General features: G+C 36.9%; 1 protein-coding gene and 1 pseudogene across 1 annotated transcript in view; both read left to right on the forward strand.

Moving 5' to 3' along the window:
• The window catches only part of CADPS2 (calcium dependent secretion activator 2), a 486,663-nt gene that overhangs the window by 252,396 nt on the left and 217,351 nt on the right, over positions 1-16,916 (forward strand). Inside the window, exon 8 of the mRNA XM_054725984.1 lies at positions 12,577-12,716. Coding sequence (XP_054581959.1) covers positions 12,577-12,716 — 140 coding nt within the window. The remainder of the gene's footprint in view (positions 1-12,576; positions 12,717-16,916) is intronic.
• LOC103302626 (60S ribosomal protein L7-like) overlaps positions 13,106-16,916 on the forward strand; it is a 31,912-nt pseudogene continuing 28,101 nt past the window's right edge.

The following is a 16,916-nucleotide window of genomic DNA, read 5'->3' on the forward strand; positions in this document are numbered from 1 at the left end:
CATCCATGCTGTCACAAAGGGTAAAATTTTCTTTCTTTTACGGCAGGGTAGTATTCCTTTGTGTAAATGTACCATAGCTCTTTTTTATCCACTCATCTACTGATGGGCACATGGGCTGGCTTCCAAATGTTGGCTATTGTAAATAATGCTCCAATGAATATAAGGGTATGTATATTCTTTCAAATTAGTGTTTCGGGTTTCTTTGGATAAATTCCCAGAAATGGAATTGCTGGATCATAAGACAGTTCCATTTTTAATTTTTTGAGGTAACTCCATACTGTTTTCCACAGTGGCAATCCACAGTTTGCATTCCCACCAGCAGTGCATGAGAGTTTCCTTTTCTCCACATCCTCACCAACACTTCTTGTTTGTTGATTTATTGATGATAGCCATTCTAGCAGGAGTGAGGTGATATCTCATTGTGGTTTTAATTTGCTTTTCTCTGATGATTAGTGATGTTGAGCATCTTCTCATATGTCTAATGGCCACCTGTATGTCCTCTTTAGAGAAGTGTCTATTCAGGTCTTTTGCCCATTTTTAAATTGGATTGCTTGTTTTTTTGTTGTTGAGTTTTATAAGTTCTTTATAAATTTTGGATATTCATCTTTTATCAGATGTATCATTGGCGAATATATTCTCCCATTCAGTGGGTTGTCTTTTCAGTTTGACAATAATTTCCTTTGCTATGCAAAAGCTCTTTAGTTTAATTAGTCTCATTTGCTTATTTCTCCTTTCCTGAGGAGATATATCAGAGAAAATATTGCTACAAGAGATGTCTGAGATTTTACTGTCTATGTTTTACATGAGGATTTTCATGGTGTTGAGTCTTAATATTTAAGTTTTTAATCCATTTTGAGTTTAATTTTTGGTTGCTGTGGAAGAAGGTGGTCTAGTTTCATTTTTTTTTTGCATGTATCTGTTCAATTTCCCCAGTACCTTTCATTGAATAGACTATTTTTAGTCATTGTATGTTTTTGCCTCCTTTGTCAAATATTAATCGACTATAGAAGGCATGGATTTATTCTTGGGCTTTCTATTCTGTTCCATTGATCTATATGTCTGTTTTTTATGCCAGTTCCATACTATTTTCATTACTATGGCCTTGTAGTGTAGTTTGATATCAGATAGAGTGATTCCTTCAAATTTTTTCTTCTTTCTCAAGATTGCTGTTGCTACTATATTCTGGGTCTTTTGTGATTCTATTCAAATTTTTGAAACATTTGTTCTAGTTCTATGAAATACTCCATTGGTATCTTGAAAGGAATGTGTTGAATCTGTAGATTGATTTGGGTAGTATGGACATTTTAATCATGCTAATTCTTCCTACCCATGAATCAGGTATATGCTTCCACTTAATTTGTATCTTCCTCAATTTCATTCCTCAGTGTCTTACTGAGACACTGAATTTTCTGAGTACAGCTCTTTTACATCCTTGGTTAAACTTATTCCTAGGTATTTTATTCTTTTTGAAGCAATTGTGAATGGTATTTTTAGTTTTCCTTTCTGATAGTTCATCATTGGTGTATAAAAATGCAACTGATTTCTGGATATTTATTTTGTATCCTGCTACTTTACTGAATTCATTGATCAGTTCTAGTATTTTTTGGTGGAATCTTTAGGGTTCTCTATATATAATATCATGAAACCTATGTAATTTTTAACCAATGTCACCCCAATAAATTTAATTTTTAAAAAAGAATATCCACCTTTACTGTCTTTAGCACCTGTACCTAAAGCTATCTACTTTTATTCCCTGCTAGTTTTTATTGCATGTGATCTATGAGTCCAAAAAATAAAGTCCTTAGGTCAAAGGCACCAGATTTTAATTAGCTGCCTGTTGAGTATCACAAACTAAAAAGCTTGAAACCTCTTTCTAGAAGACATTGATTCTTGTGACTCTGCCGCAAGAGCCATGAGGGCATGAACAAGTCACTAAACCTCTCTCCCTCTGCCTGACCTTTATTCCCCACCACCTTTCCATCTTATTGTATATTTTCTGAATTCATTCAAATTTTTGGAGCATGTGAAATGTATCACCAATATTTCTCAACCTCATACTCTTCTTTCTGTTTTCCTTTTTCATTATTTAAATGACTACTGACTAGTTTGCTACGTATGTAATTGCAAATTGGAAGGTTTCTCCTGAGTCTTATCATTTTGGCAAATTGTTAGGCTGTGATTATTATAAGATCCATAGATTTCTTTTTCAAATGAAGAATAAGAATTCATTTTCCTTCTTCAGGGTGGTAGTTGGTTTTTAATATAAATAACAATACTTATCCATGAATTAGTCAATCCTAAAAAATTTGCTATACAATTGGCTAGTTCATATTCTTCAGTTTTAGAATGCAGCTGAAGTTATAAAGTTAGATACTGTACGTAACTTCCTCCTTTCCATTTTTCCATTATGTATTACGGATTGACAGAAATAAAATTGACTTGGCTTTAAGAATTCTTATGGTACTTAATGACCAAAGAGTAAGAACAATGTCAATTTAGTTAACCTAATGTTTGTGAAACAACTAATGAAATAATGTGTGGGGTTAGGGAGGGGATGTAAAATTGAAAGTGTCTGTTGTTAACTTGAAGTAATTTTTCTTATGGGTATTAATTTAACTTCAATGTCAAGTTATTTACATAACAAGAGTAATGCCTACTTTTAAGGATGATGTGAAAATTAATTTAAATTTTGAAAAACACTCTGAGACACTCAGTTGAAAGGTTCTCTGTAAATAACATGCATTATAACACAAGTAGTGAAAAGAAACATGAAAAAATTACTTGTGCAGTGCACTCATAGAAACTGTCTTGGTAAGGAAATACGAAGGTTATTGCTATTCTTAATTTATGGCTGAGGGAAATCAAGGATAATAAATAGGCTTTCCTGTCTAGATAAGTCTTTAAAAATACAGATATAGCTGTGATGGAATATATGCTGCTTCCAAGGAGAAATATCAAATTGATACCTTACAAGCAATAAAACTGATATGTGAAGATGAATAAAGGCCAGTACTTTTAATTGAGTCATGACAACAATACAATGACAAATCTGAATATGTCTTTCAAAATCTTCAAGGGAACACTTTGACAAAGAAGAAATAATTCTTGGTCATTTGGGTATATGGAATTTGTTAGAAATATATGCATGATTGTGTTCATTCTAGTAACAAAATATTCAGCCTCATTGTTTATCTATTTACACATTTTTTTGATTCATGATAAGGAAATTAAAAACATTGTTTAACTAAGTGAAAAAACAACAAAGTGAGAAAAAGATTTTTTTTTTTCAAAAGATTTCATACAAGCATGCTTTGGGAATGTGAGAGAAATCATCTCACATACAAATACAAACATAAAACCTTCCATTAAAGTAATCAGACAAAGCTAATGATAGAAATGTATATGTAAAGATATCTTTGAATTACAGATTTAGTGGAAATATCTGAAAGGTAAATTTAGTGTCTTTTATTATCAAATCTCAGCTTTTAGTGTTCTTTTATGATGTCGTTTCAGCTTTTATTGTTTGTGTATTAGTTTCCTATTGAACTTTAACAAGTTACTAAAAACTAGTGGCTTAAAACAATACAAATTTATTATCTGACAGTCATAGAGATAGAGATCAGAAGTCCAAAATGAATCTCAGTGGGCTAAAATCAAGGAGTTGGCAGTGTTGTGTTCCTTTCTGGAAGATCTAAGAGAGAATGCAATGTTTACCATTTCCAGCTTCTAGAAGCTGCCAGTATTCCTTGGCTCATGGCCCCCTTCTGTTTCCAACACTTAGCAATGTTCAGTATTTCTCACAATCATTCCAGCACTCACTCTTCTGCCTTCCTTTTCAATACCTAAGAACCTGGTGGTTAGATTGGGCCCACCGGGAAAATCTAGGATAATCTTCAGCTAATTAGCAACCTTAATTACATCTGCTACCTCAATTCCTCTCATGTCAAGTAACATATTCACAGGTTCTGGAATTAGGACATAGGCATCTTTGGGAAACTTATTCTACCTATCACAGTCCAGAAATGGAAAGATGAGAGTTTCATACATTTTTAGAGACTGGTAAGTAAATGGCATCCGAATTCTTACATTTACTAGTGTCATTTTCCAAATTTTGGCATTGCTTCAGTTGGCAGGCCTTTTTCTCTTTTTACTTCAGTGAAATAAAAATTTTACATTTGCATTTTTATTTCTAATTTCTCTAAATATTCATCCATTCAGTCAGTCAACCAACTAACCAAGCAAACAAAAATATGTCTACTATAGTATATGAAGGGAACCCTGGTGAAAAAAAAAAATGGCTTAATTAATGATACTGGCTTAAATTACTCTATGAGCCACAGAATAGCTTCTGCCCTCTAATAGCATACTCTGCTAAATGCATTCCAAGAGCCCCTTCATACGATGATTCATTTTTAAGTAGAGATGTCAAAAAGATTTGGGAATAATTTTATACACCTTCATTTTTCTTTTCCATGGCCTTTCCTCAGTTCCCATCATGCAACTAACAAAACTTTTAATCTCTTTTAATAAGCTAATGCCAGAAAAAAGTATATAATTAAGACAATACTTTCCCTTTTTTTCTTTTTACTCAGTTTCTTTTTCTTTTTGTAAAAGACCTCATAAAAAGTGTACTGTGTACTTTGTGTGGTTCTGTCAGGTCAGGAAAACATTTAGTAAGGGGTTGGAAGTTTTATCAATTTCATATTGTAAATTCCAGGATTCTTCCCCGCTTTCAAAATAAAGGAAACTGGATTTAGCCCACTGACAATAGGGTTGACAGAAGACTTATTGCTAATCTTTCCGTATACAAAAGAGCATTGTGTTAGTGAGAGTGAGCAGGTGTTCTTTGTTTCAACTAAGTAGGACAGGGAGCGTTGATATTAAATCAAAGAAGAAGTAATTTAAGCAACCTCAAGTGCATTGAACACTGGGAAATGTTACTAAAAGGGCTGCAGATTTCTCTCAGAAAAATCATCCAATTCATCTTTTCCACACACTGAAAATATAGGGCTCTGATAGTGGAGAAAATATATGCTAGTTTTTAACATCCTATATAATATCCTATATAATAAAGAGCTAATATGCTAATTAGACTGGACAGCGGAACCACCTTCCAGAATGACTAGTGAGCAGGGGGCGGGACCACAGCCCATGCGGCTGGGGCTGCAAAGGTCTACCCTTGCAAGAATTTTGTGCATCGGGCCTCTAGTGTGCTAAATAAAAATTTACTGAAATGAAGTAAATTCAGTTATTCCTTTCACAACACGTACTCTCTCAAGGTCCTAACTCTCAAGGAGGTACTTGAATCTCTGCTAAACTATAAAAACTCTTGTCAGTTGAATGAGAAAGCGAAAGATGTAAACCGAATCAAGGTTTCTCATAGAAATACTTATACTCATCTGGAGAGATGTTTACGTGGCCATTTCCTTAAAACACCCTGAGTCTCAAGGATATCCGCTTATCAGCAAAAATGATTTTTAATCACAAATTGAAACAGGATTCCAGCTAATAACATTTTTAGTTCCTTCTTACTCTATTTTAAGGATGTATCTTTAATGCCAATTCATCTCTTACATGAATGTTAGAATGTCTGACCACACACTGAGTCTTATGATTCCCACAGCTCAGTAGAAGGGCATTATTCTTTACTTAAAAGTATGAAAATTTGATTTTCATTTATTGGCTTAAAAGCATCTTTTGACTGCATGTATGGGATGCCATACAAACTCCTTAACTAAACACTTTCTTTCACAGTCTGTTCCTAGACTTCTTTATTGGTCTCATCCGTCAGTACAACCTTCTCATTTCCTTAACCTCTTCAACCTACCTGGTCATATCCTCATTCTGCTCTGCCTTTGAACACAATGTTCCTTCTTTCTAGCTAAGGTGATCTTGTCCATCTTGCCCAATCTTGCTCATGTGAGAATTAAGTGAAGTCTTCCCCTATTCCTCAGACAGATTTCTTCGTCAAGCCATTATAGTCTGACCTCACCTAAATTTTCTCTTGCTGGAGATCTCTCGTGACTTCTCCTTTAAGCCAAGCAATAGCCTTCCCACTCTGACTGTGCTTGACCATTTGGCCAGTTTCTACTCCCTGAAACACAGCCAACCTTGAATATAGTGTACCACAATCTCCCTGTTTTTCATCTGCTTCCTTGGCCTCTGGTCTCAGTTACAGAGTTCTTTTCCTTTTCCTAATCCTTAAAAGTTATGTTCCATGGGGTTCCCTCTCCTTACCTTTTGATGAGATATAGAATTGACAATGCAGAAAATGTAATGAGCATTTGTATTGGTTCAAGTTCTTTTCGTGGCAAACTGGAAACTAACTGAGGGTCAGCACAGGGAACAAAGAAAGAGCTGACCTGTCTGACTTGGAGGAAGGCTTTGAGAACTAAAGATAGTGGTGAGAATGTCAGCATCAGGATGGTGTGCCCTTTTCTAGGGTGCCACTCTTAGAATGGTTCCGTTGCAGTGGCCTCATGTATTTATGTCTCAGTCCCTTCCCATGTGTTTGGCTTTGTAAATCTTATGTGTTCTTTTAGGCTCCCAAATGAAACAGTCATTCTTCTACGTGAGTCTGTCCTGATTCCTTGAAGAATTGCTCATCGTACTCATCTTTGAGATAGAATTTTACCAGATGTGTTTCTCTATTATCCTATCTAATAAAAGAGTAATATGCAAATTGACCATCACTCCAACACACAAGATGGCTGCCCCTATGTGGTCAAAGATGGCCACCCCCATGAGGACACAAGATATCCACCACAAGATGGCCAGCAGGGGAGGGCAGTTAGCAGGGGAAGGCAGTTGGGGGGGACCAGGCCTGCAGGGGAGAACAGTTAGGGGTAACCAGGCCTTCAGGGGAGGGCAGTTAGGGGTGACCAGGCCTTCAGGGGAGGGCAGTTAGGGGCAATCAGGCTGGCAGGGGAGCAGTTAGGCATCAATCAGGCTGGCAGGGGAGTGGTTAGGGATTGATCAGGCTAGCAGGCAGAAGCAGTTAGGGGCCATCAGGGAGGCAGGCAGGCGAGCAGTTGGGAGCCAGCAGTCCTGGATTATGAGAGGGATGTCCCAGATTGGAGAGGGTGCAGGCTGGGCTGAGGGACACACACACCCCATGCACGAATTTTGTGCACCAGGCCTCTAGTTTTACTATAAGACTACAGTGCAACTGTTTTGCTTCCTCTAGGCTGCTTATAGGAAAAGGCAGAGAACAGTTTACCTACCCCTAGAACTTATCTAGCCCCTCTCAGTTCTTCTAGATTCCCCCCCCCTAGTTTTTTAGTTTTTCAGTTCTTCGTTAAATAATTTAGAAAGACATGTATTTATAGGTCACAAAGTTTAATTACTTTTATATCCACATAAATGCATGTGGTTTGGCTTTAAGTAATTTATCTAAATATGAAGGAAAACAGTGGAGAGGTGCCTGCTTGTGCAAGTATATTTTATTTTTTACTTCACTACACTTTATTTATTAAATTTAAATTCTTTTTTAATAATGTAACAAGTTTATATTTTATTTTTTTAAATTTTCATTTAAATTCTTTATTGTTTAAAGTATTAGATGAGTCTCCTTTTCCCCCACTGACCTCTCCCTGGCCACCCCCGCCCCCAAGCACAAGCCCTCACCCTCCTACTGTCTGTGTCCATTGGTTTTGCTCATATGCATGCATACAAGTCCTTTGGTTGATCTCTTACCCTCATACCCCCTGCCTTCCCTCATAGGTTGTACAGTCTGTTCGATGCTTCTGTGTCTCTGGTTCTATTTTTGTTCATCATTGAGGTACCATCTCACTCCTGTCAGAGTGGCTAGCATCAACAAATCAACAAAGGACAAGTGCTGGCGAGGATTCGGAGAAAAAGGAACCCTCTTGTACTGCTGGTGGGAATGCAGACTGGTGCAGCCACTGTGGAGAACAGTAGGGCGTTTCCTCAAAAAATTAAAAATGGAACTTCCATTTGACCCAGTAATCCCACTTCTAGGAATATATCCCAAGAAAACAGAAACCCAATCAGAAAGGATATATGCACCCCTATGTTCATAGCAGCACAATTTACAATAGCTAAGATTTGGAAACAGCCTAAGTGCCCATCAGCAGACGAGTGGATTAGAAAACTGTGGTACATCTACACAATGGAATACTATGCTACTGTAAAAAAATAAAAAAGAATTCTTACTATTTGCAACAGCATGGATGGAACTAGAGAGCATTATGCTAAGCGAAATAAGCCATTCAGAGAAAGATAAGTGTCACATGATCTCACTCATTTGTGTAATATAATGAACAACATAAATTTAAATTCTTTATTGTTTAATGTATTACATAAGTCTCCTTTTAAGAGAAAGATCTTTCTGGACCCCATATGCTCTAAATATTGTGAATATACATATACTCACACTTCATTTTTAAGTTTTTTTTCTCCCTGTAAATTAAATTTGACAGAATTTTAAACGAAATCTAAAAAACCATTTCATATTTTTCATTACACCTTAGCAAAGATGACAAGCAATGTTGACATTTTATTATGAAGAAGATACATTGGCTCTCAATTTAAGATAAGAAATCATAAAATGTGTTGTCATGCTAAGTGACAAGACATTTAAAGTGTTGCTGACAAAAATAAAATAGAAGACTGAGTGTGAATAGAAAGGTTAAGATAAAAGGATAGAAAAAAAAAAAACCCTACATTGCTAAGTAATATAAGAAGCTAACTATTTTGTACAGAAATATAATTTAATTTAGATGCAAACCTACCATACAGAAGAATCCTTAGTAAATTTTTATATTTTAAATATTTTAATTGTTGTACAGTCAACATCAGACACACCTCTCTGAACATGAACTAAGTCCTATGAAACAGAACTATTTATCGTGAAATAAAATTCTTCAAGCACTAATTTACTTGTAAAAGACTTACGAAGCAAAACTCTGTTAATGTACTAGTGAAGATACTGCCAAATGCTGTAACAAACAAATGGCGTCATTTCAGTCATTTAAAACAGTAGCACCTATGTAACAGATTAGTGTGGGTGTTCCTGCCAGATGGGTAGATTTCCTTCACATGGTGGGTGACCCGGGGCTCTGCTTTTCCATTTTATGGCTCTCTCATTTCCTAGAGCGTTGGAGTCCTCTGCATTTGGCGAGCAGTTTAGTAAAGAAGGATGAAGAAGGCATGTCTATATCTAAATCATCTTTCCCCAGAGGGACACTTACCAGTTCTCCTCAGATTCCGTTAGCTAGAACCATGTCCCTACTTAGATGCAAGGGGAGCTGGAGAATACGGTCCTTGGCTGGCTCTGTGCTTCCCAGCAGCAGTTCTACACTAGTGGAAGCGTGAGTCCCGGTAGCCAGTTAGATGACCTGCCATAGTTCACCCCTGTAGCCAAGGATAACGACTGGGTTACCCTTTCTCCTACACATATGTTTGCTTCAACTCCAGGGAAACAACCCAAAGTCTCATCCTGTCCTTACATCCAGTCCAAAGTCCAACATCTCCCTCGGGTCCAGCTGTGGGCTCTTTGCAGCCTCGTGACCTATGCACTGAAGTTCAAGTTAGCCCCTGACGGCTCCACCTCCCCTCCCCGCCTGTTCTAGCACAAATCCAATACACCGCAGTGAGGCCGGGGCAGAGAGTGACAATTAAGGCTCCCGTTTGAGTAATGGTGGAGTGGAAAGTACAGAGGGATAACTGTCGGTGACAACAGTGGAAGCCTGTCGTGGCAGGCACTGTGAAGACACCCTGGCAGTGTCATGTTCACTTGATTAAGGAACTCCTTTGTCCTTTGTTCTCCTTGACCCTTTGGGCTACCTACAACGAGAGCTTCTTCCTTGACCGGTTATCATCCATGGCTACATCATGTAAAGGGCTATGACCACTTTCTGCTTGTGCCATTTGGGAACCTGAAAGCTAGTTTACAGGACATATTTAAGGCTACGTTTGGGGTTTATTTGCCAGGACAGTTCTTTTGAAACAGTGGATTTAGAAACACTAGCAATGATAGATCTGTGATATGCAGGAATAATTCGTATCTGTGAACCTCTGTTTGTTACATGTGCCAGTGTTTATAACTTTATCAGTCAGAGACTGTCCAGAAAAAAACAAGACAATTCCAGGTCTTTCCAATGGAGAAAATTTAACACAGGAATTAGCTACACAGTTGATAGAACAGAGAAGGCAAACAAATGATGGTGAATAAACTCAGACACTAATGAAATCAGAAAACGGCTATAACCCCTAGGGACAGAAGGGCAATAGGAGGAAGTGATATTACCAGATATTACCTAAGCTCTTAGATCTGGTGAGAAGGGTATGTGAGCTCTTTGAGGGACTGAGCCATTTATATTTTTTCATCTTTGTGTGTCTTCACATGGTGAGCACTCAAATGTTTGTTTATTTGAACAGAGATAAATAGCAAATCCTTCCACTGACTTCATTACCCATCAGAGAGCTGAAATGTGGCAGAAATGATGGCATTCAATCCTGGGATGATCCTTCATTAGCAGTTCAGCTGCAATTAGTTATTTTGGGACCTTGTTTAGTTAACCCATCATTGGCATTTAGAGGATGAGAAATTGTCAGAAGTTTTAATTTAAATATTCCCTTCCTGTAAAAGACTTTTAGAGTTTGGAACCATACCAACTTTTGTATAAACATAGAAAGGAGAATTACAAAAGAATAAAGTCTCATGTCAAAATACTTTGAAAGAAAGAAAGAAAGAAAGAAAGAAAGGAGGGAGGGAGAGGAGGGGCGGGAGGGGAAAAGAAGGGAGAGGAGGGGAGGGGAAGGGAGGAAGCTTTCTGGAATGGCTGGGGCAAGTAGCAGCGATAGCTCCAGAAGATATCTAGACCTTATTCTTTGATTCTTTTTAGGACTCATCTTCTAAACTGATAATGATATCCCTTTGTCTACTGGTTTGAGCTAAAAAGTTTCAACTTACTTTCATTTGCAGTTATTTAAGAAGGAATCTGTAAAATATTACATCGGATATTTTAGCAGTAAAAAAAAAAAAGAACTTATTCTAGAATGTGATCATAATTTTTCAAAACATCACAATTGCCATTTAATCTGTTCTTGGATGTGCCTTTATATGCTCAAGGGTACAAATATGCTGGATTCAATTTAGCTGTGGCTTTTAGAACAGGCTTAAGAAAAGTCTCAAAATAGTAGGTACATTTAACAACTTGGAAGTTGAGAATAGTTTGAGAAGCTTTTTGGACTGTGTTGCCTTTCCTAGAGAGAAAAAGAGCCTCGCTTGAATATTTCTCAGTGAATATTCCACTTATACATAAAAATGAAGATTTTTTTTTTTTTTTTTTTTTGCAGAGCACGTCAAATTCAGCTGTCCGGTTGTGCTTTAGCACCATAGTACCATACCTGAGCATGTTAGAATTCTTCCATCTACATAGAACGTTCAGGCTTATTTACTTTTCCCCTTGGTTGAAAGTAAGAATTATTTAAAATACAGTGCACTGCGTGTCGTGTCATTATTTTTTTCTCTCAGAAGTTAGTGTTCCCATTTTAAAATACCCCTGAAGGCTTGGGTGTTGGCTGTGTCTAAATGGTGTCATGACTGACGTAAAAGGGGAAAAGGCATTGTTGAACTGTTCGGCACCTCACAGCTGAAGAGGAAGCTTTTCCTTCTTGGGGTGGCTTTGTGGACCCGTGGTGTTGTGAAGTAATCACTTGGTAATTTGGCAGTTTTATCAAAAATAATTACTTTGTTTTAGTCATTATAACATCATCTTTATAGTTTTGAAAACATGTTGTCAGGGGGGAATATTCCTCTTTGATACTGATCTAGAGCAGAAAATGTGCTATGCTCAGTCTCTTCTACTTCTAATTGAGTTGATTTTCTTTAATACTGTTTCACAGTGAAAATATTGAAACACGAGGAGTATTTTTGCTGCTTAAAATAATTGGTTTTTCTTTTTAAGCATGCTACCTGTAATTTCAAAGCATATTTCTTTCTGAACTTCTTAGCCCTGAGGAATTTAGAGTGTTCATGAAATTATAGGTGTCTATTAAGTATTTTTCAACTGTCAACTCAACTGTTGTCATGGTGCTAATAATTCATTATGAAGTGATACAGGAAGAAAACTTGTGTTTTGGGTTTTTTGTTTTTTTTAATCCTCACCTGAGGATATGCTTTTATTGATTTTTAGAGAGAGATGAAGGGTGGAGAGATAGAGAGACACACCAATATGAGAGAGGAAAACATCAATTGACCATCTCCCGTATGCACCCCAACCTGGGATGGAACTCACAACCTAGTAATGTGCCCTAACCAGGATTTGAACCAGCAACCTTTTGGTGTAGGGGATGACGCTCCAACCAATTGAGCCACCTGGCCAGGACAAGAAGGAAACTTATGTGATAATATGAAAGCACATATTTGTCGAAAAGATGAATGAGTCTGTGTTGAACCTGTCTGCTATGGTGGGAGTGAAATGGTGGATTAGGCAGGTTTGGGCATGGCACCTGCTTTTCAAACAGGAAAACGTACAGAAAAGACTTCAGTTCCAACCCTTAGACACTTTGTATGATGCACTTAAATGTTTTCTTTTTTGTCCCCTACAGGTGATATTGTACCCAACTTCCAATAGCTCCAAGTCAGCTGAGTTGCACCGAATGATAGTTCCAAAAAATAGCCAGGATTCTGACTTAAAAATCAAATTGGCAGTGCGAATGGATAAACCGCCACATATGAAACATAGTGGGTGAGTGTATACTTGATTTTTTTCTGTTGAACTATTGGATTTCATTTCAGTGTATCACTTTTGACAATTTACTGAGAGAGCCAGGATATCAGGCTTTTAAATGGATTTCTCCCCCCCCACCCTCCACCAATGACATACATAGGTTAACTTAATTTTTTAACATCTTCAGAGCCAAGTATATATGGTCATTTAGTCAATACAACTGTTCGCATTGCTAACATAATATTGGCACTTGATTGCATTGGTATTACACATCACTTATATTGATAAAGAACAGTGATATATGGAGATAATGTCTAAGTAATATTTCTCAACATACAATACTAGTTGAGTCAAGCTTCACATTCAGGTCCCCAGGAGTAAACTTACATGAATATATTAAATCGAAAATGTGGTTCAGGTATAACTCAGGAGCCTGTATACATTTTGATGGGTGAGATCCAACATGGTCTTGAAAAACTAAATCCATGGAGGAAACAGAAGTGCGGGGGCTGCCATGGGGCAGTCATCTCAGCCAGGGCTCGCTTTCCCTTGTTGCTGGTGAGGTAACAGGGCTGAACGCATGAGTACAATAAAACGGGTTTTTAAAAAACCCAGATCTTTCTCAGGTTAACACTTCAGGACTCACTACAACCAAATCCCAACATAGTGGTGTTAGCCATTAGGAAAGAATGTGACCGTTTTTCTTAAATGGGTGGGCAATGTATGTAGCATCAGAACTAACCTCACAGAGGGCAACAGTAATCTGGGTAGCTCACATTATGGCCTCTTTAATGTATAATGCAAAGTAAAGACTGCAGCTCAGCTCATAGTGCAGTTGTAATTCCTGGGATTTAATGTTTAGAATTCTTTCACTCACCCATCTGCCTGCTCACCAGTGATGGATGCAGCAGTGTGTCTTGAGCACTTACTCTGTTGAAACCAGAGCAGACCTCAGTGAGATACCGAGCGAGGCCTACAAGAACTGGCTCGTCAGGGATTCAAGCTCGTCTACAAATAATTCTAACACTGAGTCCTAAGTGCTGTAAGGGAGGACTGAGAACTGGGAGACATCCGCGTGGTTCCAGCTGCAGTTAGTCCTGAAAACCTCATAAGACAGCTGGCCTTTGAGATGAACTCTGACCTGTTAATTCAGCAGGTGAGCAGTGGGGAGGAAGGGCATTCCAGTCACATGACAGAGCATGTATATGGGCAGGAGTTGTGGGTCATAATGTCACATGACAGAGCATGTACATGGGCGGGAGTTGCGGATGATAATGACAAGTTGGGTGCAAATTTGAGATTAGGGAGTTTTACTACTTCTCTAAAGTGATGTAGCATAATTAAGAATATTATAATTTTCTTAATATTCTTAATTATAGTTTGTAATGGTCATTCACAAATTATTTAATACCGGTGTTTGGGCATAATGATAACGATCAACCAAATTGAAAGCTTCCAGCATTGCTGTAATAGCATTTATCCCTGTGGGCGGGGACAGTACAGTGCTTCACCACCAGTTCAGGTCTCTCAGTGCCTGTGTGGTAAGTTTTAAATATTTGTAATATCACCCTGGCGTACAGCTGTATATGAGAAAACATAACTTGACCTACATATAACTGTATTCATATTTTCTGAGGTGCTTCATAGATAGATTTTACTGAACTTAATTACATTTAAGAAGGGAAACTTAACTATAATCTTTTTTCCCCAAGTGCTCTATCACATGCCAAAGCAATAATTGAATAGGAGTACATAGTAGATTAATAGCACTTTGCTTTCAGACTGAATTGTATTCTGTCAATAATTCATCTTATAATGAATAATTAACAGATGCATAATGAATAATTGAAAAAGAGACAACTCAAGTTAAAATTAATATATCTTTAAAATATGGCAAACTCTTACAGATAGAGTTATCAAGTAGATTAAATAGGAAGGTTATGGGCCTTTATCTTCAGAGCATTTACAGAAGTAGTCTTTGAAATCCTTTTGGGCTTTAGTCATGAAACCTATTTTCTGTTTTAATAAGGTGGGCACAAGTATATCTTTCTCATGTGAATGGTTTTAACACTTATTCTATGTTTTACTCATTTATCCCATGTGGCCCCTGTTTTGTCCCTAAATAAGTGTTTTTATCAGTGTTACCTATATTTGTATATGTGTTCCCAGGTAGACTGTGAGTTTCTCAGATCTGTCTGAGCCCTAGTGCCTCCACAGTGTGAGATCAAGGACAGATGTGAATAATGATGATGAACATGAAAGCAGTGTGCTCTGTAGAGTTTTCAGGGAAAAGTAGTGAGAATGGGAGTAAGCTGAAACTGAAAGGGTTCTAAGCATAATTTATACAGAATAGAGTATAATTTTAATGTGAAAAATGCCTAAGATAAGTGAAATAAATGGTGTTTGGCTCTCAGCTGTTTACATTTTAACATGACCTTTTTTTGAAGCATAAAAAATATATATCTGGTTTAAATCTCATGTTTCTGATAACTAATAAGTCCATGACTGTGTACATTATAGTTTATAAAAATAGAATTAACTATATGCAAATGAAAATAGATATTTAATTTGGATAAAATAAGCATAATTACAATTTCATTATTTTAAAATCTAATTAGACATTACCACAAGACATATTTGGTAAAACAAATTTAAAAAAGGGTTCATTTATTCTTTTGGAGTATGTCATATAAAGTAATTATATAAACTAACTCACATAAATCTGTTAAATGAATTACCAGCTAGATTTTGAATGGTTAAATAATTCATATCCAGCTTTTGAATTAATTTGCCTGCCTTCTTAGGTAGCTGGAAGACAGCCGTGTTCTTGAACAAATGGGCTATCCTTTAGCATAGCCTAGTGGCTAAGTAACAGTATTAACTTAAATCTCAGAAATACTCTCCCAGTTTTTATTTATTAACATTTTCCAATTTAAATGATATTTTCTAAACCAAAAGAAAGGCAAAATACAGTGGAAGTAATAAAACAAATGTGACTGTTAGAATGATTACATCTGCAATTGAAAAGGAGGGAGAAAATTAACTTGGCCATCACAAATATGTGGACACATTTTGACCAGGACCGATCAGAAATCTGCAAGCAACTGGTTATCTTACAATTGAAAATGAATGAAACTTCATGACTGTATAACTATAGAATAGTTATGCAGTGAAGAATTGGTAAGATAAAATTGTAGTTTTATCACTGTCATATAAATTTCCTTTTTTTAAATGTAGATCCATAAACATGTTAAATTAATAGAAGTATTGAAATACTTTGAAATTGTCATATATGAAGTCTCCATTTAATTTACAGCACAAGGGTATTAAAGGCTTTGGGCCCTCCTCTTGCTGTAAGGCAGGGACAGCAGTTCAGCTCCCAGCAGGGAGAACTGGGCAAGCACCAAGCGGGCTGCATTTCTTTGTCCTGCTCTCCCAGAGCGAGGGCCAGCCAGGCGTTTCCGGCTGGGCTGTCATGCCCAGGGACACTTTTAGTCACAGACTTAAAATTCAGACAAGGCATTTGCTCATAAAGTGAAATCACTGCACGCTAATAAAGTTGCAGTGTTTTATTTCTGATTTAAGGTTTCTGATCTGCAACTCATTTAAAGGACAGTCTGATGACCGAGGGAAGGAAAATCTTATTTTTTTTCAGGGTGGCATTTGCCTGGAGGGTCCAGGCCTTACAGAAAGGACAAATCTGCTTTTTTTTCTAGGAAAAATGGTTTCCTCATTTTGAATCAACCTTTTAGAATGACTTCCCCACACGTTCTTCTCTGAAATAACCATGTATTGGCATCAGTCCTTCACCTGAACCTATGTTTAGCTCCCAGTTTGCATTCCCAATTTGAATTTCCCTCATTTTGGCTTACCGTGTTTTCATAGAAATCCCACTTCTTATTGCCTTGCCAAGACTTCTGACAAAGTGTTTGCTAGGTTCTTTATACATAATTGATTCTTTTTTCCAAATACAACTTCTCTTCAGAAGAGAAGTCCGTCTGTGGTACTTGATAAACATAGATATAGTCATTGTAGAATGATAAAAAGAGGAAGTCAAAAAGCAAACTTCCTTTTTCCAAATACCTTCATATTTAGGTCATTTTCTGTATGCTGACTTAAGTCATTAAGAACTCTGTTTTTCATTTTAATTTACTAGCGATTAATAAATTATGTGATAATGATAGAAACATTTTCAAACTTTATTCCTTTGCAGAACTT

Source organism: Eptesicus fuscus, chromosome 14 (assembly GCF_027574615.1).
Source record: "Eptesicus fuscus isolate TK198812 chromosome 14, DD_ASM_mEF_20220401, whole genome shotgun sequence".
In the NCBI taxonomy this organism is placed as follows: domain Eukaryota; kingdom Metazoa; phylum Chordata; class Mammalia; order Chiroptera; family Vespertilionidae; genus Eptesicus; species Eptesicus fuscus.